Source organism: Patagioenas fasciata, chromosome 2, assembly GCF_037038585.1.
Source record: "Patagioenas fasciata isolate bPatFas1 chromosome 2, bPatFas1.hap1, whole genome shotgun sequence".
NCBI classification, from domain to species: domain Eukaryota; kingdom Metazoa; phylum Chordata; class Aves; order Columbiformes; family Columbidae; genus Patagioenas; species Patagioenas fasciata.
In genome coordinates, this window is record NC_092521.1 from 68,613,127 (window position 1) to 68,636,694 (window position 23,568).

Here is a 23,568-nt window from a genome sequence, read left to right on the forward strand (position 1 = left end):
GGTCTAGGGTTGTTTGTTTGGGGTGTTTTTTGGTCACACAGGCCTCATTTCTTCAGGTTGACACATTCAACATAATACAGCATTATGAAAAAGAAATTGCTGTTCTTCTCACAGACCTGCCATTAACTTCAGCCATTCCTTTCCTGATTCAAGAAAGTCGGACAGATTCTGCATTTCTTAACAGATCAAAAGAAAAATGTGAGCACATTTTCATTGCAAAAGTTGTATAACTGCTAGTAATTCAACATTAACTTAATTGATTTTTTTCTTCACAGAATACATTTTATTTCAAGCATTTTTAAAACATTTCCTGGTTTAAACACTGAATAGATTTGCAATGGGAGCCATGAGGGGAAAAAATAAGAAAGAAAAGAAAACCTTGTGGAACAAGTGAAATCAACTGTAGAAAAGTTGTTTTAAAGGCGGAGGTTTATCTGAATTGTGCTTCAATAGGTATCAGCTGATTCTACCAAATGGCCATCAAGGTCAAGGACCATCATAAAAATCAAAGCAAGGACTTCTCCTAAGCAAGAAAATATTTTATTTTTTTCAAAAATAAAGTTCAGTGCTGTGATCACAGCATATTTGTTTTTATGAACATTTATTTGATTTGTTTTAGAGAAAACCACTTCAGCTTAGCTGTTAAATATTGAATACTTCTTTCCCTACTTCAGGGCTCACAGAAGCATATTTCATAATTAATATTTGCATGCTTTTTATATGTAAGTCCTCTTATTTGTACAGCTCCCTATAAATCATATCCATGAATGACAGCAAGGACCAATTAGAGCTTTTGTGCACCAGGGTAGAATGGCACTTACATGTTTGTGCAATCTCATTTCAATGGTTTCAGGTTCCACTGTTTCCCCAAGGAGATTATTTGAGAGCTTACTGCAATTTATTCTTATGATAGTCAGCTCCAAAATTTCCTTTTCCAATTGTATCACTTACATCCAACATAATGTATCACACATTTTCTCCTCTTATGAAGCAAGGTAGATTCCATAAATCCTGCAATAAATTCATCACCTCTTCTTGTGTCCTTATAAGTCATTATTAGATGAGCTATGTAGCATGTGCCAGTTTTGGCAGCAACATCATAGTTACGGCTCTTTAGTGATTTGCACAAAAAAGCATCAGACCCCAATACTATAGACATACTTTATTCAATCTCTGAATTAATTCACAAAAAGAAGAACAATACTTGTTTTGAAATAATTATATTATGGTATATAAGTATAAAATACTGCCCTTTTTTAGACACACTTGCAAAGTCTTACCCCATCTTCTCAGGGTTGTATAATAGCATTCCAGGAGCAAATTTCACCATGTATCTCTGAAAGGACCCAAATAAACTTCCGAGTTGACTGCACAGAAAGCAGCATCATCATCTAAGTGTGGCCTATTCTGCTCTACCACATAGGGTGGTCGTTTCTCCTCTCATGCCAAACTGGTTTGCTTGCAGGCTCCCAGCCTGCATTTTCCATTCCAGCCCTGCCATGGGATTGCCCCTGTTCTAGGGCTCATGCTCTGCTCCTTCACTGGGCAAATTTTCTTTCACAAGAAACAGGGCTTAGATCTTTCTTTTTACATGTTCAATCTTAAAGCAACTACAGAGATGGGGAAACACAGTCGTGCAAATTTAAGAAAGCTAGACTCTACATTTTAAGTTATTCATATTAAGTTATACTGATCACAGATTAACGAGAGCCAAGATCCAGGGAAGCACCTCTTAATCTCTTAACTGTAACACATAGTTCATATACATTCATATAGACTCTTAAACAACCTAGAAGATGGCCATCAAATTACAACTCATGGAACATTATTTCTACCCAACAAATGAGTTCCATAAAACTACAAAGTCTCTTGGAAACTCTTTCACGTGGAACTGATGTGGTAATTAGAAAATAATAGACTAAACCCAGGAAAGCAGTAATAAAAAGTCAGAATACTGCTTATGCACTCAGTAATACAGAACAAGTGCCCTAATAGCGAAGGTTCAAGAGCTAAAGGAACAGGCAGGTGCCTAATACTCCACTAGATTTTACAATTGTGGAAGATGCTATGAATACCAAAAACTCTAATGCAACTAATAATACTATTACATCATTTTTGGAAGCTGGCTTTAGAAAACCAACAAAACACAACTAGCAGAACTAAAGAAACCTGCTTGCATCTGACAGCTGAACCTCTTCCAATACCCCCATTGCATCTTGCGTCCCACACCTACCAGACAGGGAATGAGTAGCCACCACCTCTGGCCCACTGATCTGATGGGACAGTTTCTACCTGCTGTCAAGGTGGGCAGGTCCCTGTGAGGAGCTCCCTGGCCATGGGGTGCGCAGGCCCTGTTAAAGGGAGTCTCTGCTTTGTTCTTCAAGAAATCTGTCATATATTATTGAAATCAGCCTGATACGGCTGAACTAATCACTGGCTTGAAGTCACTGGTCAGGGAGCAAAGGAGAGGGCAGCCAAATCATTTGGAACGCAGCTAAAATACTTAGGGAGTATAAGGTTAAAAGGGATCATTTGATCACATACTCTGACCATGGGCCAGTGAGTCTTATCACTAGTCCCAGACTGAGCCAAGGAGCTTGTTTGTGATCACAACAGTAACATTTGCAGTCATTTATCTCTGCTCCTGACTACTGATCGTTCTCCTTTTTTTTCTATCATTTTAAGAAGCTTTAGCATGTGGTACTTTTTCCTTATGAAGGTATTTGTACACTGCAGTAAAGCCAACTCTGGCAGTTCTTTCTGACAAATCAAATTGATGTAGCCTTTTAAATGTACTGTTATAAGAGATTTCCTGCAATATTTTGGCAGGTCTTTTCTGCACCACCTGATGTTTAATGTCAGAGCTACACACCCCATTCCAGCATCAGTCTCATTGACAGACACAGTAATTCATTTCCTGCACACTAATCCTGGTAGCGCATGTAATACTGGAACCATTGCATTGGGACCTTATCTGTAATAGTTTGCCTGAAGTTGTTTTTAGACAATCTTTTCCAAGACCCAAGCTCTAGTTCGAGAGGCATGGCTCATATTCTTGGAAAATGTATACACATTTGTCTGCAAGAATCTCTTTCAAAGTGGTAATTTTACTAAGCAGTCCAGATGATATTGCAGTTGCTCTCACAGTAGTTTCTCAAGTTACCATTTAGCACATCCACGGATTTTATTAACAGTGAGTTTATTTTGGATCTTTTGCAAAAATGTTGGAAGACGCTGAGCCTGCAGAACCTTGCAAACCCCAATATAGTGAAGACTAACCTCTGAATTTTTTTCTGATCTTTTAAAAGTAAAAAACTATTTATGTTTATCACATTAACTGTTTAATACCATTGGCCATTAGAAGTACATATGGTATTAACCATAGGAATCAGAGGCCATTTTGCAGTTCTAAGCCTAATGCTTAGGAACTGTTTTTGGTTTTGCAGTTAGTTCTATCCATTTACCCTTAAATCTCGCTGAAGGAGACTCACAATTGCTTTACAAGGCTCCTCTCAGTGGAGCGCAATGATAGGATGAGGGGTAATGAGCACAGACTGAAATACAGGAGGTTCTGTCTGAATATGAGGAGAAACTTCCTTACTTTGAGGGTGCCAGAGCACTGGAACAGGCTGCCGAGAGAGGTTGTGGAGTCTCCTTCTCTGAAGACATTCAAACCCGCCTGGACACAGCCCTGTGTGATCTGCTCTGGGTGAACCTGCTTTAGCAAGTGGGTTGGACTAAATGATCTCTAGAGGTCCCTTCCAATCCCAACCATTCTGTGATTCTCAAGAACTTATTTTACATTCTAAGATTTATTAAACCCCAAACTTGGAGACTTCCTTAGCTAGCTCTGTCAAGATCACAGGGTGAAAATTAGCTAGACGCTTGATTAAAAAACGTCTACGTTTGCTTGGAACAGAAGATTCCCCATAGACTTGATAAACACCTCACCACGTGATGCCAGCACAACGTCTTGCTTCTTCCAGGTGCAGTAGGGATGCTCAATTCAGTATTACCCATTGCCTGTGTCGTTACTTGTATAGCATCTCCACCTCAGAGAGATTCCGCTCATTCCTTCTCTTTCATGGTTTTCTCAAAATTCCCCCCTCGTCTCCCCCATGCCCTGCAATACCCTCGCTCTGGGGCCCGAGCGCGGAGCCAGCCCCGGCCCCGAGGCGCACCTGAACGGCGGCGACAGACCCCCGTCACCTCCCCAGCCCCTGGGGCACCCTCAGCCCCACCGCCCGCGACGCCCCCCTCGGTCTCCACAGGTGACAGGGACAACGCGGCCGCGCTCCCAGCATGCCCCGAGGGGAATGGTTGGGGCGGTTGGTGGGTGGGCGCGCGAGTGCGCGCGCGGCGGCGGCAGCCGGCGAATGGGAAGCGGGCACGCGCGCGCCCCTCTCCCCCTCCCCGCCGCTCCAACCGACGCGGAAACCCGCGCCCAGCCTGAACCGCTGTAACCGGCGCGCACGGCGCATGCGCGGTCCCCGGGGAGGGCGGGGGCCGGCGTCTAGTGGCGAGGGAGCCGGCCGCCGGCGCCTGGCCGCCTGTCGGCGCCGCTACTCGGGAGCTAGCGGTCGCTGCGCAGCGCCCGCGCCCTCTTCCCGCTGGGCCGCGCCCTCTTCCCGCTGGGCCGCGCCTAACCCTGCCCCGCCATGAAGTTGAGCAGCCGCGGCCGGGGATGCTGCGTGGCCGGCAGCCGGGAGCGCGGGCCGCCGCCGCGGAGCCCCTTCGTGCACCAGCTGCGCCTCAGCCCCCTGCAGAAAGCCAAGGTAGGGGCGTGCAGGGCCCGGCTTCCCCCCTCCCTCCCTCCTCCGCCTCCTTTCCCTCGTACCCCGCCGCGCACCGGCTGGAGGGCCGCGTCCTGCGGCGGGCGGAGTGCCCAGCCGCCGGCGCTTTGTGAGCCGCCGGGGGCGGCGGGACCGGGGAGAACCGGTGCGTGTGGATGTGTACGCAAAGCCGGGCTTGCGGGGGCTGAGGCGGGTGGGTGGGTAGTCGGGGGCGGCGCGGTGCCAGGGCGGGCGGGGGGCTGGAGGCGGCCGTGAGGCCAGGGGTCGGTAGCGGCCGCTGTAGTGGCCGCCGCTCCGAGGGCGTGTTCCGCAACTTCGCCGCCGCTGCTTTCTTAAAAAAAAAAAAAAAGAGAGAATTGTTTTACGAAAAATGGATTTTTAATTTTTTTTTAATGGGGGGTAGGGGAGCAGTCCTGCGGAGGCACTCATTCCAGCATCAAGTTAAGGTGTGTCTGGGCCGAGGCATCCCGTGCATCCGAAGTTTGGCCCCTGAGTAAATAATCCCTGTGGCATATTTTACACATTGTACAGGTAGTGTGAGATGCCAATAATCGGTATTAAAATGTAAATTTGCAGTTATATGTTGTGTGTGGGTTTTTCTTTTTTTTTTCCCCTCCGTGCCACTGCCTCACTCACACAGTGAGCAGTAGGTGGTTGGATATTCAGAGTGCATGGCCCTTGTCTTAGGCTTTTGGCAAGATCTGGGTCACTTGCTGGATGAAGAAATACCATCAAAGGCTCACCTAGTAAGAAGTTGGCCATTTCTATTGCTTTAATCACAGTAATGTTTCAGTTCCTTAAAGCTGTTGTTTTGGGGACCTAACAGCCAACAGTACCTATCAACATGGAAATTATGATCTACTAATACTGAACCTCTTGGATCAAGGTGATTTAGATCCAACTTTAATTTTCATACTGAGTGAAGTTCATTGTTGTATTGCCCTGTTGCTGTCCAGATACTTGACACAAGACATGTATGGCCTGATTTACAAAATATCCAGATGTGCCTCATGTGAAGTATCTGGCAGCCAAGGATTTCATAATACACTCCTGTGTAAAAGTTTTTTTACTTTTTAAAATTAAGTTTCTGAGGATGATACAGTTAAATGCTGAAGTCAGTGACTACTGATTAAATTGTTTGAATGGGAAAAGGGAGAATATGTTTGTGCCGTTTGGCTCATTTCAGTTTATACCTAGAGCTTCCTCAATAAATTACCCAGTTGTAATGATTTCTTTTCCATGTAATCCTATTTTGTTCCTTAAGTCATGTTTTCTATGTAAGTAATGAGATAGAAGACTTTCAGGGGGCAGAGAGAAGCAAAGACAGCATGCATTCATATGGACTAGGATTCTATCTAATTATAACAGTGTTTTATTTTGTAGTGTTAATGTATCTTTTAAATATTGTTTTTTACTTGGTTATTTATAGGGAATTTTAAAAATACTGTTGGGAGGGCAGAGTACCAGTTTCACAGTTTTTGCAGTATTGAGTCTCGTATGAGCTACGTGTGGCATTACTGAACTGCTTTTAGTCCTAACAGACCTTTAGCTGCTTTGCCAGCAAGATGACTGTCTGTAAAAGATACTTGCTTTCTGCATGGGCTGCCCTGTACATCTGTATGAGACATGAGCTTTGCCATTGGATTTCAAGGATTTATTACTTTCAGTGAAAACTGTGAGATGTGTTTAAAGCTCTGTAGTTTTTTACAGTGTGCAGACCAATGGAGTAGCCTCACCAAAGAGTGTGGCTTGGTCTTGCTTTTAAAGTGAACAATCTTTTATTGATGTACAGAGGCACAGAGTTCTTTAACCCAGCTTTTCTCTCTGTCTTATTTGGGCAGTTTTACAAGAGGGAAAAGCACAGAAGCTGACATAGAGAACTGTGATAGATTTTCTGCTTTGCCTTAATCATGCTCTCCTAACCTCTTCGCTGATTAAAAGAAAAGTTGTGCTTGAGAGAGAGGCTGTTAAAAAAGAGCTGTGGAACGGTTGCACTTATGAGACGTGCTCCTCTCCCAGGAAGGGAGACTTCTTGAATGGAGAGGCTGCTTTCCAGTCAGTTACAGCAGTGTGTATTCTCTTCCATGTAATCCTGGCCTGTTACTGAGAGTTTGGTATGAAGTACTACAGCTGAGCTCACTTCCTGTTCAACTGGAGGTACATATTGTGTCACAGATTTTTCTGTCTGTCCTGTGAATCTAATGGGGTGAGTTCTGGGATTGCAAAGCCTATCAAGGAAGGTTAGGAATGTGTGGGGGCTGGAGGTACATGAAGAAGTCAGTGAGCGCAGGAGAGTGGGAGATGAGACTGCTTTGTCCAATGGTCAGTTTTCTGTTGCTGGAGTTCTGTCAGATGGCCTCATTATCTTCACCAGTACCTCATCCCTGACTCATCATGAACTCTGCAAGAGGTTAGATTAGCTTCTTTAGCCCATTAATACAGCTCAAAGTAAATGCATTTTAGAACATTTTAGCCTGTGGGAGTAAAAAAAAAAAGTAGAAAGTAGGAGGACAAAACAACTGCAGAGAGGAAGAACAACAGCAAAAGTCCATTTGAATGTCAAGGAATTGTTCACATCTTGTTTTATTTGCTTTATAAAACTGGGAGGTAACAGGAGTGGAAAAGCAGTAAGGCTATTTAAAACTGAGTTTTATGCTTCCTGTAGAAATGTTTATTTCTCTCTGATCTGAGAGTGACAGAGTGGGTCATTCTTGAAGCTACCTGTTTTATTTCAGTACCTACAATAAAAAGATCCTTTCCGGGAGAAATACAGACATGATTTCATTAGCCTTGCTTATCCTAACATCCTCTGGGCACCTGTCACGTATGTCAAAGCGCTTGATTCTAGTTACCTCTGCAGAACAGGCAGAGGCATTACTGGAACTGTCACAAAATATTAGTAGCTTTGTTTTCCTGCCACTTAAAAACACATTGCAATGCCATTTTCCTTGCTTCCAGTGTTTCTGGCCCTTTTATTGCACCAATGCTGGAGTTCCTTTGGTGTCTTGGTGAACTGATTTGTCTCAATAAACCATCAGTTTATTGTGTTTTTCTGTAATCTGATTGTTTTATTTTGTTGGGATTACTTTTTTTGCTCAAATGAGTTGCATTGGCTTATTGCAAGCTCAGGTAAGTGCTAGGGCTGACTCAAGGGAAAGATTGAGGGGAAAGTGAACAGGACCACCTTCTTTATCAGCAATGATCTGTTAGATTGGCTTAGTTACACATGGACATTTCTACTCTTGTATTTATCTCCATGATTGTGTCAATCAGGGAACTTGCGGAGTGAGAAAGCGGGTTGTAAGAGAATTGTTCAGGGATTAATTCCTAGCTCTCTCAGTGCCATCTTTGGTGAATTGAGGCTGTAGGGATGATAATAGTGAAGAAATTGCAGTGTGGGGCAAGGTGTAGTCTCTATCTGGTATGTTTAAAAGAAAAATCAGACCCTCTACCATGTTAAATGTGCCATTCATTATTCAGTTTTTTTGTTCAATATGTGATGATCGGGTTGTAACAAGTCATGGAAATTTTGTTGTGAATAAACTTTTTAAACTATGTTTCTAATTGTATCGCTAATTGCAAACATACTTTTTTGCAGCTTCTCTGTGCACGAGAGTTATGATACTGACTTTCAAGACAAGAAACAGACGTACAGAAGGAGAAACAAAGGAACTCTGTGATTGCCTTGCTCAATGCTTAGATATGTAGGATGTTTTGGAGAACTTAAAAAGGACTTAAGTTCATACACAAATCTGAATTCAGGGTCTCTGAATGAGGAGAACCTGTGATAACTATTTAGAGTGATTTGCCTTGCATCAGACTGAAGCCCTTCTGATAGAAGAGTACAGTTTCCCGTGGCAACCTTCTGTTATGAGCTGTAAGACCATCTTCCCCCTTTCTGCTGTCCATGAGTCTTTTACAACATACACTTCAGCTCCTGAAAAACTAAGTAGGGTCCTGTAGACCACGAAGTGTTAAATGAGCTGTAGTCAAACCCCTCTGAGAAAACTGGTCATGAGCTGAACCTCCCAAGGTACAGCTCTAGACAGACCTTTAGGGTTTTTTAAATGTGTCTCAAAACACAGGTGTTTACATATAACTTTTTACCAGATAGAATTTGTAATTTTACTAGAAAACATGTCTGAGTGAATGTCCTAAATATGTAGAAATGTGATCACTAAAATCAGATGTCTGTACAAGGTCAGACCAGGAGTGCATGTCTCCTGCATTTTCATTTCTGACAGTGGCCAGTACTGCAGGATCTTCTCCCTTTTTTTGTCTGACGCTTATACTACTATTGTACTTAGTTTTTACAGGATAGAAGCTTTCTTACTCAGTAAGGTGTGTGAATGTAGATATAGACTGAACTTCTTTTCAAGTGTTAGTGTCTTTGTTGATTCCTAACCTTCTTCATGGGCTGAACATACTTCTCTATCCTACCAAATTTCTTGTGTAGACAGGTACTGCTGAAAAAGAGGCTGGTGTAACAGCCAGACCCTGTACATCTGTATACTTCGAACTGCTTCTTGCTGCTCGTTTCCACCACTGCTGTTTCTGGACATAGAAAATCAGGAGGCCTTTTGTGCACATTTATGCCATCTTTCACAACCTTATAGATGCAACTACTGCTTCTCTTCCGTGATTTGACTGAAGTGATCTTGATACAGAGGATTGCTACAGAGATGCGAAGGCCTGAATAGCTCATCACCAGTTGCCTGTCATTCTGCTTTGCCCTGGTATAGGAAGAGACTTTGAGGAGTGGGAGGGAGAGGTTGTGAATCCCAGAGGACTGTGTCCTCACCTGCATTTGGGTAGCTGGTCCTTCTCATCTTAGGAGCTTAGAAGGCAGGTGCTCTCTCTTTGCTTTGCAGATGAATGCTCCCCTGGCTGTTGCCAGACGTGGTGGTCTTTTGGTCTCTGAGTACAGAGTTGCACGAGTCAGTAGGACTTCAGTGCTCATCTGACCATTGCCAGTTTTGGAAGTTGAACTCTTTCATCTGGGAAACTAACCTATCTAAGAAAAAAAATAATCCTTTTTATTTTGATTCTGCAAACTTGCACCCAGAGACTGGAATCCTGTTTTGGGGAGTGAGACCATGGTTGTTACAAGATGATGGTTCCACTCAGAACAACCACTGTAAAATGTGACATTGCAGTGGGCTGGTAGCTTAGGGTTTTCTCCTGCTGTGTGTTCCCTGCCTCTACCCTAGATCTACAGATTTGTGCTTGGTGAGTTGGTTATTGAGCTGCTTTGGGAAGTGAGAGGAAGCAGGAACTGATCAATGGAAAACTGAGCTGCATGATGACTAGATCTACATCAGGGAAGAGAAGAATATGAATAATGCTTTCCACAGCAGCCTGGAGATGCATCAGATGAAGCACAACATCAGACAGCACCTTATGCCTTGTTACTCATGTGTACCTAGCCATTGTGATACTGAAAAGTGCTTTTCTACCTCATCTAGTGCACCTGTGAATATGTAGCATATTTCCTGTTGAATTCTATTTCTTTACGTGGCCTTTCTGTTTCATAGTGTCTCATCCATCTTCTGCTAGCCACCTTTGTACAACTTGAGGAGCATTGGTGCTACCATAGTCACCTTTAAACAGTTTTCAGTTCCCTCTCTTGCTTAGGCAGTCATCTGAAGCTGTACCCTCTTCCACTTTAAGAGCTTTTTTATTTTCCCTGTCCTTTGAGTGAGGAAGATGGGACTCTGACTCCTGGAACTGTTTCCTGTAGCAGGTGAATCATTGCACGCATAGTTGCTGAATTGTGTTTTCTAAAGGACAGTTGGGAACAACTCCAAACAGCTAGGGAAAGATGCTACTTTTGGGAGAATTCTTCAAAAGACTGGGAGAAATTCCACCATGATGTGTTTTTCACCAAAGTTGAAGGCATAGGGCTGGCTGACTGGAAATGAGCTCTCCGAGAACTAGAGTACTGGAAGGAGGTGCAGAAGCAACTAGGTTCACTGTGGCTTCACAGGGCAGGACAACTTCTTGAAAACCTCTGCTTTCCAGGGTGTTGTGCCCATTAGCACAAACCTGGAACATAAACTCATATCTTGATGTTTGTCCAGATGTGTCTCTGTACAGTGTTCCCCACTGTGGTTCCCCACAGCTTCTGGTTCCAAGGACATACTACAGATGAACCAGTTCCTGCCCAGTCCTGGAGGAGGTTTCCAGGCTGGGACTTGTATTGGCATGTGAATGCACCCTGCTGAAGTAGTGCACGTCACTGGCTGCGAGCTGCTGTGATGAACTGACTTCTCTGTAGTGCAGTAAGATTTACAACACACCCATGCTAAATATTTACTTAATGTGAGGCTTCAGAAAGGGAAAAGAGCATGCGGATGTATTCACTGCTCACCATCGGATCTGAAGAAGTGTGGAAAGCGAAGACTGCATTAGCTTTAAAGTGTGCTGTGTTTCAGATACAGCTAAATTGGTGAATACAAAATTGTTGTGCATACACCACAATTATTTGTTTGGAATTGAAACGTATTTTCCTCATTTTAATGTTAGTAATTTTTAAGCTAAGACTTCAGATCTGTTTCTGGGAATCACTGACTTTTTCGGTCTGAGATTGTGTTAGAATAATGCATTTGTTTTGGATTTTGCAGATTGCCATCATGACCTTGACTCTTTTTCCTATCCGACTCTTTTTTGCTGCTTTTATGATGTTGCTGGCCTGGCCTTTTGCATTCATTGCTTCGATGGGATCTGATGAGCAAGACCTTGAAAAACCCCTCTCCTGGTGGCGAAAGTGAGTTACTGATATGGTGAAATACTGAGAGAATCATTATGTAGTTCAGCAGTTTGAAATAGAGAAGATTGCAAACACCTGATGCCTGTCTCACAGACCTGCTTTTCTCTTCAAAAGACAAATAAAAAGATTGTTATTTAAACACCTTCCTCAGATGGGAGACTAAAAATACACCAACTGTTTGATTTACCAGGTGACCCAAGAATTACAGGGAGAAAAACTGATCATCTCTGATCTTTATTGAGGATGTAGTGTGAAACTTCATTGTGACATCCTTCGATTTCAATCATTCTTGTAATGTCAACTTCTTGTTGTGAAGATTGGCACTGTGGAATGTGCCCAGATGTCATATTCTAAATTGTTGTTTTAAACAGCTTCACCACGTTGTTTGCTACCCTGTGGTGAATAGACAACTTCTGTTGGTTCTCTGAGGGCTTGCCCCATGCTTTGATGTTTATTAATAGAAGTCTGTGCTTGCTTTGATACTGGAATGCTAATTAGAGTAGAATGGAAGACAGTGTTCACCCATCCATGAAAACTGCCATTTGAGGAGCAAGGAAGGAGGAGTGTATCACCTCTTCCGTAGCGAACTTTAAAATTAGGAACTGGCACTAGCATGAGGGAAGTTGATTCTGTATTTTCATCACCAGTTTACATTTCATTTGGAATGATACCCATATAACTAAAGGAATAATTGACTGTCTTCAATCTTGCATGCAATTATTTTGAAGCTTTTTAGATTGTCCCTCCCCCATTTCATCCAGTTTTCAGTGTCACCCTGCTCTCCAGCTTCCAGTTCCTGTGAGTATAACAATTTGTGGTGTTTTGTTTTTGCACTGTTGGTTCAAAGTAAATGTTTCTCTTTTCATGACTGTCAGTTTAAAAAGCAAGCAAACAAAACCCCAGAAAAAAAGCTACAAAAAACCCAACCAAACAAAAAAACACTTTAGGAGGAGAAAGTAAAATACCACCAAAGCTCCCGGATGTGTTCTGTGGACAACCCTGTGTTTGAGAATCTCTGCTCTACATTCCTCCACTGTTTTGTTTGAGTAAGCTCAAGCCCAGGAATCAGGGTTGTTGTATTCTAGCAATATCCTAATAGCGTTTTTCAGGACTTGGTTTACTACAGCTTTTTTTGGTGTTACTGGAAAGCATTACTAGACAGTCATAGTCTGAATCAAAATTAATTTAGTGATAAAATAAATGCCAATCTTACTGTGATTTAGGAGCATTAATACTCAGACCTGAAACTAAACTGAATGGTATCTTACCTTGCAAAGTGGTCTTAAATCTCCTGAGAAAAACAAGAGATCTATGCAGTGTTTCTGCTCTGTTTAGGCAATATATCCTATCTGTACTTTTGTCATGCTTGCAGAGTTTTTATGTAATGTTTTTCCTTCCATTATTTTAAGGTATTCCTGTGGCAGTATAACTGTTTTCTCAACTCTTCACAGGATAGTGGATATTTTGCTGAAAGCGATCATGAGAATGATGTGGCTTGCTGGTGGATTTCACTGGATAAATGTAAAAGGCACACGGGCATTGCCAACAGAAGCAGCAATATTAACAGTAGCTCCTCATTCTTCCTACTTCGATGCCATTCCAGTAACTATGACCTTCGCCTCCATTGTGATGAAAGCAGAAAGCAAAGATATTCCTATTTGGGGAAGTAAGTTGGCAAATACTTGATTTTTCAAGAACAATTAAAAATTATTACTTAGAAAGTTGGTTGGTTGTATATGAGAAGGCTGAAAACACAAAGAAAATTTTGTTATACTATATGGTAATATTTTTATTTTACTGGTCTACTCTGAATGTCAATAGAAAAAATTGTGGAGGATGTGGGTTTTTTTCCCCCTTTCTCCAAAGCTGGATCATTGTAGAAAGTCAAAACAATCCTACAAAACTCACAGTTATATTGGTGGTGAAATTTCACCATTTTAAGACCCAACAAATAGAAAAGCAAGTTAGAATGGGGCTGCAGAAGCAAAGGGTGAGGCTATCGAGAAAGTCTGCCAAAGCCTTCTTGGTGTGAGTTGGGGTACCATCTCAGAAATGTGTTCTTGGAATGTTGTCTGCTCTGAACAGTACCCTGCCTTGAGGCAGTGCTGCTAATCCTTCATGGATCAATAACTTTGTTTCAGGCAGGGTGTGAGAGATGAGTGAGGACAGATTGTTGCGCACTCGGATTTAGTCAGAAGAAATGCGGAAGCCCAAGTCCGTAGTGTCTGAATACTATCTTCGGTATTATCAATGTAGATTCTTAGGAAATCTTCAGAGAGGCCTTGAGAGAGGTGATTTTTGGTGCAGTTGTGCCAAAAAAATGTGTAAGCTTCTAGGCTTGTAGACTTCTAGCCAAAGTCTATGTGGAAGAATTTTGGAAAAAAACACCGTGTTGTGTTTAGGGACCAGCAAAGTTCAAAGAATCTTCCCGTGTCTCATTGTGCAGATTTTAAGGGTGGTATAAAAAGGACAAAAGATTTTACTTTGGCCTTGGGTAGGGACTCTTTTAAAGCTTTGAGTTCCTTCACAAATCAGTGGAATGAGACTGTTGGTATTGACATACTCCTAAAATTTAATTAGACAGTGTGGTTTTAAGGACATGTTCAAAACCAGATGCTGAGACATGGCCACAGATCTTGAGTGGTTACATCTGGAAGCTTCATGTAGGGAACCTCTTGGTATAAAGGTCTCTCTCAGGTAAGGTTCTTGATTTCATTGACTATCTGACTAATAGAGTTTCATAAAAGTTTGTGGTAGTGAAAAATCTGTATAGAAATGAATAGACACTTTGAACAAAAAGGGTGTAAGCATATGTTTTTAAAAACAAATTTATACAAACAAGCATAGTGTGAAAACAAGAAGAAATTGAACTACCTTGTCCAATACTGAAAGAAGATGAAGTTGTGAGGTGATATGTTGATACTTCTATACAGTATTAGGTGTATCCAGGCCAATGTGGGCTTTAGCAGCAGTCCAGCCATAGAAGCAGGGGCACATTTGTCTTCTTTCTCAGTTGACTCAATTGTCTGTTTATTAATTGCTGGCTAAACAAAATAAAGTAGTATACTGTGCAGAGCTCTCCTTTACTGGCAGCTGAACTGTTTGGAGGACCCAAACTAGATGGGGTAACTCAGGGCCTTGTTTTACTGAAATGTGTTGAAATAGCATTTAACAGAATACTTATTAGCTGCTTACCTATCCTGTGTAATAGATTGAGTGGGGACTAGTGGGAAAGCCTGAAGAGGATCTGTAGGGATATGGAGGATGTGGTTACACTGAATGTAGCAAAAACAATGCATATCAATTAGTTCAAACTATTTCCTATATACCTAATTTAATTTTAAGGTAAATTTTAAAACATTCAATTTAAAGTGTATACTTACTTCAATTAATTTTAAAAATTCACTCAATTTTGTTCATGTGTGAGCAAAAGCAGTTACAGAAAAACAAAAACCTCAGAAGATTATTTATAATGATTTGATGGAATATTACTGGAATGTACAGTGCAGTCAAGTAAATGAGTATTTTGTAGCTGCATTCACTTTATGTCATGCTGCCACAACAATTATGTAGTCCCTGATGAAGTGTTCAGAAAAATGCCACTGAAATAAAGCACAGCAAAGGTCATAACTGGGATTCAGAGTTCAAAACCCCTTTTTGTTTTTAAAGGACTACTTTTATACGAACAACATTAATTACAGCAGTTTTTGTTATTAAATTAGATGGACCTTAACTGAGATATAAGTAGCCACTGTAATGATCAGTGTGGCTAAATATTTGGTGAAAACTTTCCAGTGAAGTTGGGACTTTTCTTTTACTGCTTGAAAGAGGTTTTCTGCAAAGCAGAGGGTACTGTGTTCTCCTTTGATCTAGTATTTTAATTCCAATATTATTTACACTTCTGTACACACACGCATACAAAATGTATTTTATGTCTTTGGACCACTGGTATTTTTCTTAGGCTTATGCTGTAAAAAGGTGGTCATGTTTTTCTTGGATTGTGCAGTGAATTGTCAACACTCTAGACATTAATCTAGAATTTATCCCAGAGAGGTCAGAATTGGTTTTTCAGTTTTGTAAGTCTTGCAAACCTGTTGAACCATCTCCAGTGAAGTTATGGACCCAATCAGTGGTAATCCTGCCCTTGCTATCTGTTGAGTCTTGTTAATGGTCATTCAGAATCTTATGGGAAGTTTTGAATAAATTATATTCATGTAGCTCCGTGAGCAGACTTCAGCATGTAAAAAGTGTAGCATCTGAGGAAATTCGAAGATTTCTAAGGATGAGGACTTTGGGTGAAGAACAGATCTTCATCCCAAATATTCAAATATGATATAAATAAGTTGGCCTTTTGATGTAATGACAGTGTTTATCAGGACATGGCATATTATGTACCAGAGGGATCAGGTGCTTTAGCAGTCACAAAAAGATCTGCTTGCTAACTGGTTACAAAGATTTGTTCTAAAAGTATTTAACTAGGTTTTTGAAGCAGCTGCCTGTATTATTGTACCCTTAGTTTGTTAGTCGTGGAATATTATGCTTTTGGTTCACTTTTAAGTCCAGATTAAAAGCCCGCTTTATGGGGTTGGAAGTATTCCACAAGTATGTTTGTGTGTATGAGTGCTTTATTGCTTTCTAACTTTAAGGCAGTTCTCCAGAATCACAGAGTCCAATTTCAGAAGCAGACTTAGGTCTTGTGACTCCTTCAAGACAACTTCCTTCTTTTTAGGAAAATAAAGGAAAAACAAATTAAAAAAAATGTTCTTTTGCTCTGACAGAAGAGTTATGACCTCCTCAGTTAGTGGTCAGTGATGAAGAAAATTACTCACTTGGCACACACACTAGGTTGACAAACTCTGGGGAGGAACTGCTTGTCCAAACATAAACAAGATTTCAATGATCATAAAAAAATAAATATCTGGTAAGCAGAGGATGCTGAAGAGCAACATGTACTTCTGCACAACGACTTTCCAGAGTTTTGGTAGGTTGGAGGTGAGAAGTTTGCCAGACCACTTTAGTGTAAAGTGTGCAACCCAGAGAAGATGATATTGATGAATCTGTTGCACCTTACATTGGCTCAAGAAGTTAGATTAGATCATTCATCAGCACAGGTCCTTGAACTTTCCTGCTTTGTCTACTGGACCCCACTTCAAGTCAGGACAAGCTCTTTGCATAAATTCTGGATAGTTCACAGCCTTATTTTTGGCTCACAAAACAACCCGGATAAGTTATTTTTCACTGCTGAAGTGGTCAGTGCTACTGCAGAAATACGAAGGAAAAGGGATTTGTCAGTAAATATGATTTGGTGGGGATTTTGTTGGACAACTTCTGTGATTCGAATATCTGTGGTCTGACCTTTTAAAAACTAACTATAAGGTGGTAAGCTAACTTAATCTTTAAGCAACGTCTCAACATCTATAACCTCACCCTTTGAAATAAAGTTGCTATCTGTGAAGTGAATGGGGGATATGTTAGCTTAACTTTATAAAGGGGAACGAGGTCATTTGTGCTTGGTGGAACACAGAAGAGCTGTAGAGAAAGGGAGAATCATCCTGTGCTATGAAAACTAACAGTTCTATGGTGGGTGTTTTGTTCCACATCTAGTAAACTGATGATTTTTTTCGTTCAAGCTCATATTTTGAAAGTGCTTTATAGGCCTTTCTTGAGCATCATGACTGAAAAACAACAAATAAGCAATTCAGTGGGAAATATTTATGCTGTGATAGCTGGGTATATTTTAATCTTGAAATTTAAAAGATGCCAAATTACTCATCAGATCTGTTATGCAATCTAATCCTCCAGTCCTCCATCCCAATTGCTTCCTCCCTTCCCCACCCTTCCAAAGCACACAAGGAAGAGAGCTGTGGTAGTCCCATAGTTCTTCAGTGAGGGTCTCACATTTAAATACTGTGAGATTCATCAAAGTAGTCCCTTTTGGAAAAACCTGCTGTAAGCTGAAATTGTCAGAGATTTCATCTCTTTATATGCTGTAAATCAACAGCTTAAACAATGTTAAGGTCACCAGCTTGAATGCTGACATCCTATGCTATGTTGGCATGGTAGCCTGTCTTGAGTACGCAACTGAGCTCCTCAATTCTGAGGAGTGTCTTGAAGTTACTGCCAAGCTTATTCATTTCATCCTCTCCTTTAAAAAAACTTCCGTTTAAAAATTCAATGTTTCCTTCTGGCTCTGGGCACCTAGATGGTCCTGCAATGTTTCAGTCCTCACAGGAGCTCTCTTGGAGAGACTTAAAATAGTTGCACTGTCACCTGTGTATTACAGCTTTTATTGTTTGGGTTGGAATCCTAGACTTGTTGGATTGTTTTTTTCATCCGAAATTCAGTAACAATTACTTCTCATTTAAACTGCTGCTGGAATGCATAAACCACCATCACTTTCCTTTTTAAGCATCCCAGTTAATAGCACTTATGAAAGTTACAAACTATAGTATATAGAAAACTTGCAAACCAACACAGCTGCCTTCATGAAATACTTTTTAGACTGGCAGCAGAAAGCTAAAACATAGAGCCATGCCCTCATACAGGTACTGCAGGTGTGAGAGTAAACAGCAGTCTTTGTGATATGAAATGGGTCTTTGTCCTTCAAGAAGCCCTTCAAGGAAGTAGATCACACTTCGAAAGACGAATCTAAATACCATGGAATTTACTGTTAAAGCTAAAGAGAACACTGATTATTTACATCCCACTCCTGACCTCTCCTTGTCCTACAGACTGCATGGTTCCTGCCTTTCTCTTTGGAATAGGGAGAACTTTCCCATTCACACTGCCTCTGTACCAGGGATACTTGTTACCTGTTCTGTCAGGTGTTCATCTGCCAAGCATTTAGTCAAACTCAGATAAGTTGTTCTAGACATCTGTTTAGCTTTTGTGATTGGTTGAGGCTTGGGGCAAAAAATTATGTGTTTCTGTGTGTAATTGTTGCTCTCATAAAACACTACCACTAACTTTACAAGTCTCACAGAGGTCTATGACTGCAGTTCATTAAAGCAATACTGAATTTTTGCAGACTGTCTTAAAAAAGGCTGTTTCATGCTAGAGCAGCTTTCTGTTGGTTGACCTATCTGTGGCATTCTGACTGCCCTGAAAAGAGAAGGTTGTGGTGCATTACTGGCAGAACTGTTTAAATTGCAGGCACCTGCTAAGAAGCTGGAGTACAGCATGTGTCACGTGTCTTCAGTACTACTTGTAATGAGCAGAAATTGGAGGTGAAAGTGACTACATTAAGTAGGACTGACACTGCTAGAGCAAAAGCTGGAATAATGATACTGGCAAGGTCAATTTTGTGACTTGAGAGATCGTCTGCCATTGCCCACCGGAATTTATAATTTAAGCATGGTTTTAATCGAGTGAGAGGAGGTGGGCAAGCACATCTTTCAGCATCTCTGAATACTTGAGCTGTGGTCTACACTACCTGGTTACAATTGGTCTTAGAGAGTTAAGCTGATGAGCAGAGAGGGTTAAGACTATGTTCTGTTAATTAAGCATATTGCACAGTTCTGCTTATTTCTTTTATTTGCTCAGTATGCCAGTGTCTGAAGCATTTTAATGAGTGCTGCTTATTGTTCCTGCCCTGACTTTGCTCTAGTCCTACCTATTCCTTGCCTCGTATCTAATATTACCTTAAAGGCTTCCCTGTGTTCCAATTTGACTTGTGACCGCAGTCTCATCTTGCCCACCTATTTGGTATGTTTCTCCGCTTCACTTTACAGACCTTTGGCCCTGCTCCTGGCTATATCTTGCACAGATCGACTTGAAACAGCCTTTGAATTTTCAGATTCCTCTCTGTTTACTGAGCATCAAAATATATGGTCAAAGTAAAGGTCTGTGTAGCCTTGTGCTCTGTTTTCAAAAGTGGCTGTGAAAAGTGTATGAGGAAAGGCAAGTATAGAGCTAGTCTTCCCTTGGTATGTACTTTCAGCTTTTTACTGATGACTGAGAGTTTCAATTTCACTTAAATTGTTGGACTTAGCCACTAAGTGCCTGGTAGTTGGTGTCTTACAGGATCTTAAGTTGCTGTTTAATGTTAAAACAAGTATTCTGTTAGCTTTTTAGTCTGGTCTCTAAAAACTAAGACTTAATGTGATCACCCTGCCTATTAGGATAATGTTTGATGTGATGGCGTCACATGTATTTAAAAGAAAACTGATGGTTTAGAAGATACTAAGTTCTGCAAACTGCATGAAAATAGTGTCAAAACCACGAGAAAAGAAATGAACTTACCTTGCAGCCTGTTTTGTATCATAATTCAACAGGCATGACAAATCCATAGGAAACCAAGCTTTCAGTTGTCGCTGTTCTTTTTCAGCATACCGTATTTTATTGTATATTTTTATTTTAAGTATATTGAATAGCTAATGATTTAGTGACTCTCAAATCATCAAATAAGATTACAAGATACAAAAATAATAAAACGGTGTTTGAAGACAACCTGCTTAAATAAAAGCAGGAAGTAGTGTATTTGAACATGCTTCTTTTGTGCTTTTTGACACTGCAGAAGAGTATACTACTTGTTATTTTGTAAGTATTTTGGGCCTCAGTTTTCTTGTGACACATGCGTGGAGAGGACATTGTGGATTGATTTCTGATTCTTGCTCATGCGCATTTTGTGTCTGGCTCTGTATAAGAGGTTTCCCACTGAGTCAGGAAGAGTGGGCCTGATATCTAATTTATCTAGTATGAGGAACAGGCAAACAGGTGTCAGCTCAGAAAATAAGCATTGTTGTTCTTTTGAGCATGCTGATTCCCCAGAAAAGATAACATAATCAGTGTATGGAGTATCTTTGATGGTGTACCTTCAGTGAAGCAAGCCGAACTGTCATAGAAGGGAAAAGCTCTAGAGACAGTGGCTGTTTGACCCACAGGATGTCTTTGGAAGTACTTGCATAGGGAGATTCCTGCCACTTTGCTGAGGTGGGGGTTGCTGTAGATTTTGTGATTTTTGTGGTAGGAAGAAATGGCTTATAGTCACCTGCAGCTGCTTTGTCACAGAAAACTATGCATAATATGTACGATCATGTTTTAAATTATCTGTGATGTATGTTTATTGTTCTATTAAAGATTTAACAAGTACAAAGTACCAAAATTGTGAAAATGGTTTTCCTCACAGAAATTCATTAAAATAATAAAGCTGCAATAATTCAACTGAGTATTTCAGTGTGCAGTGTAATATAGTGAAGTAGTTAGGTACTTGTACCAAAATTTTTGTCCAGAGGACTATAAGAGGTGGGGGGAATCTTTTATAAACAAAGGGGAAATAAAGGCTGCTTTGTTTGTTTTCCTTCCTCTTCAGCTCTAATCAAATACATCCGGCCAGTATTTGTATCTCGGTCAGACCAGGATTCTCGCAAGAAAACTGTTGAAGAGATAAAGAGACGTGCTCAGTCTGATGGTAAATGGCCACAGGTACTGTATACTACTACGGTGTGACAGATGGTATTAGGTATTTCCAGACTTTGGATATGCAGATTGCTTTTTTCCTTTTTGGATACTTTACATGGCTTGTGGAGGGTGGGATTTCCCACTCCCCCCTCTTTCTGGAAGATGTAAGCTAATTTTATTTGTAGAAAACACTAGCTTTTCACTGCAGCGTGTTTCAAGGGGGGACTGGGTAAGTATATGGGAAGACAACTCTACTAAGTGATACTAAATGGACAGACCACAGCAGTTTTAGAAAGTCATCTAAGAAGAAAATAACCAGGTGCTCAGCAGAATGCCTAGGAGAGTATTGTGTGTTCTTGCCCTTCTCAGGATATGGGCATTCTGTCATTGTTGGAGATGCAATACTGGCCAAGACAGCCCAAGCAATTCAAATGTTCCAATATCCAGAGTACACCTCTGTTGGACCGCACAATGACAACATTGCTAAAATAAGTTATTCAGGTTTTTTTCTGCACCTGAAATGTGACTACTTGTAATGTGTCCTGGAAGAGAGTAGTTGGAAGGAAGGATAACTACCTAAGGTCACAAATTTCTGGCGGCATTTGATAATTTTTAAAATTTGAAACATTCTTGTGAATTTTTGAGATTAAGATACAGTATGTCTTTCATGGCATTGTTACTACTGCAGTGGTTACATTCATATGCTGGACTACAGAAACATTATATGCAATAAACAATTATCAACAATCACATCATGACTTTCACATCATGACTTTCATCAATAGCTTTTGAAGCACTTTAAAATGTAAATATTCTTACTTACAGATGAAGAAACTGAGTTGTAGAGCTGAGTGATTTCCAGAATATCTAGCAAGCTAGTACCAGAGTGGGCAGTAGAACTAATAATGTTAATTCTAGTTCGTTGCTTTGGCCCCTTATGTATTTATTTCCTTTAAATACCTTGTTTTTTAACTCAACAGCATTTCAGCACTTCTTGTCTTTATGCTATCTGCAACTTTTTTTTTTTTCCCAATCTAACCTCTAGCTCTCAATTTAGGTCAGCTTGAGCATTTTTTGCCTTGTTAGAATTCTAGTTAGATATTTTCAGCCTCTGTCTTTGACATCTGTGCACATGTCAAGTAATAAATACAAAAAGAAAATCACAGTCTTCCTTAGCCTGTAAGCAGGTAGCTTGGGATCAGGAATTTTGTTTTGGTGCAAAACAGAGTGTGATATTTTTACCAGCACCAAAATCTTTTGTGAAAATTCTCTCGTACTCACAAGTGTTCTGATCACTGTCAATGTTCCAGTCAAGTAGAGTTATTTCTGGAGGTCAAGAAAGAGGCAGATTCACATAAAAGAAAAAAATGTTTACTATTAAGGCAGAACTTTACTTGACTTCTTTATTGAGCACTATGTGTTTTTATCCTAGCTGAACTGGTTTTCTATGAAAACTTTATTTACTGTAATCAGTTAATGTTAGCTTTGAAAAGATGTGTTTATAAATAAATCAACATTGAAATATTTCTTAAAAGTCAACTTTGTTTTTACTTCAAGATTATGATATTCCCAGAGGGCACTTGCACAAACCGATCCTGTCTAATTACATTCAAGCCTGGTAGGTATGATGCTTATTTCTCTCTTCTTTACTGAATGTTCTTGTATCTTCATTTTCTGAAATACCACTTGCATTGTAATTTGCTTGCTGTTGCAGAAGTTAAAAATCTTGTAGCAGGGTGGAATTAGAACAGAATTTTTCTTATGCTATGAAAGGATTTTAGTTCCACTGTTAAGTGAAACATTTTAGATAATTCAGATTTTTTTCATGTCTTCTGAGATGCAGATGAGCTGGGGAACTTTTGTTTGTCACTGATTTTTTTGTTTGTGGTTGGGTTTTTTTCTTGCCCCCTCCAACTCTATTTTGAGTCTGTCATGCAGCCTTTAGATACACTATAAAGCTTAAGAGGCAACAGTGTGTATCTATTTCAGGCTGCTGCAGCATTTGTTGCTGTGTTATATGTGGTTGATTTCTTTCCAGCTCTTCTGTGGAGCTGCATTCTGGTGAAGATGGCACAGGAATCTTCCCAGTATAGCACTGTTACAGAGACTGTCATTTTTTACAATACTTTTTATTTAACATTCACATTCAAGGCTCTTTTCAGTTAGTATCACTCTTGCAGCTTATCAGATTAGAGGGTATAACACTGAACATTGTTGCAGCTTTAAACTGCAGTTACGATAGGAAAAAATGCCAACACTGCAGTGAACCACGGATGTTCAATGTAAACTTGCCTTTAAGATGTAGGTAGGGAGATAGTGAATGAGGAGGCTGCAGTGAGTGAGGCAATTGTGAACATGTTTTTTGAGTCTTCCTAGGTTTTTGCCTGCTTCATCATGTTCTGGTCTTACCGTGTATCTTGTTTTGTGTTGCTTACAACTTACATATTGCTATTAAAATATCATGCAATGAGTCAGCATTGTGATTCCTTGCAGTGATTTATTTGGTTCAAGGAATCTCAGTATTGTCTCCTAAGCAAGCATTCAAAAAGCTTTTCTTCCTTCTCAGCTCTTGCCTTTTTAGATGAATGAGTGGTGGTTAGGAGAACA

The 23,568-nt window shown here is 40.6% G+C and overlaps 1 protein-coding gene across 3 annotated transcripts in view; it reads left to right on the top strand.

Annotated features, from left to right (window-relative positions):
• Window positions 1-4,621: 4,621 nt before the first annotated feature.
• Window positions 4,622-23,568, top strand: part of LPCAT1 (lysophosphatidylcholine acyltransferase 1) — a 67,504-nt gene continuing 48,557 nt past the window's right edge. Inside the window, exons 1-6 of one of the 3 annotated variants that reach the window (XM_071804345.1) lie at window positions 4,658-4,775; window positions 5,197-5,324; window positions 11,417-11,559; window positions 13,014-13,228; window positions 20,873-20,985; window positions 22,519-22,579. In XM_071804345.1, coding sequence (XP_071660446.1) covers window positions 11,426-11,559; window positions 13,014-13,228; window positions 20,873-20,985; window positions 22,519-22,579 — 523 coding nt within the window. In that variant the 5' untranslated portion in view covers window positions 4,658-4,775; window positions 5,197-5,324; window positions 11,417-11,425. Of the gene's footprint in view, window positions 4,776-5,196; window positions 5,325-5,400; window positions 8,671-11,416; window positions 11,560-13,013; window positions 13,229-20,872; window positions 20,986-22,518; window positions 22,580-23,568 lie in introns of those variants that run through there. The other 2 variants (XM_065830358.2, XM_071804346.1) reach the window with 2 other exon arrangements.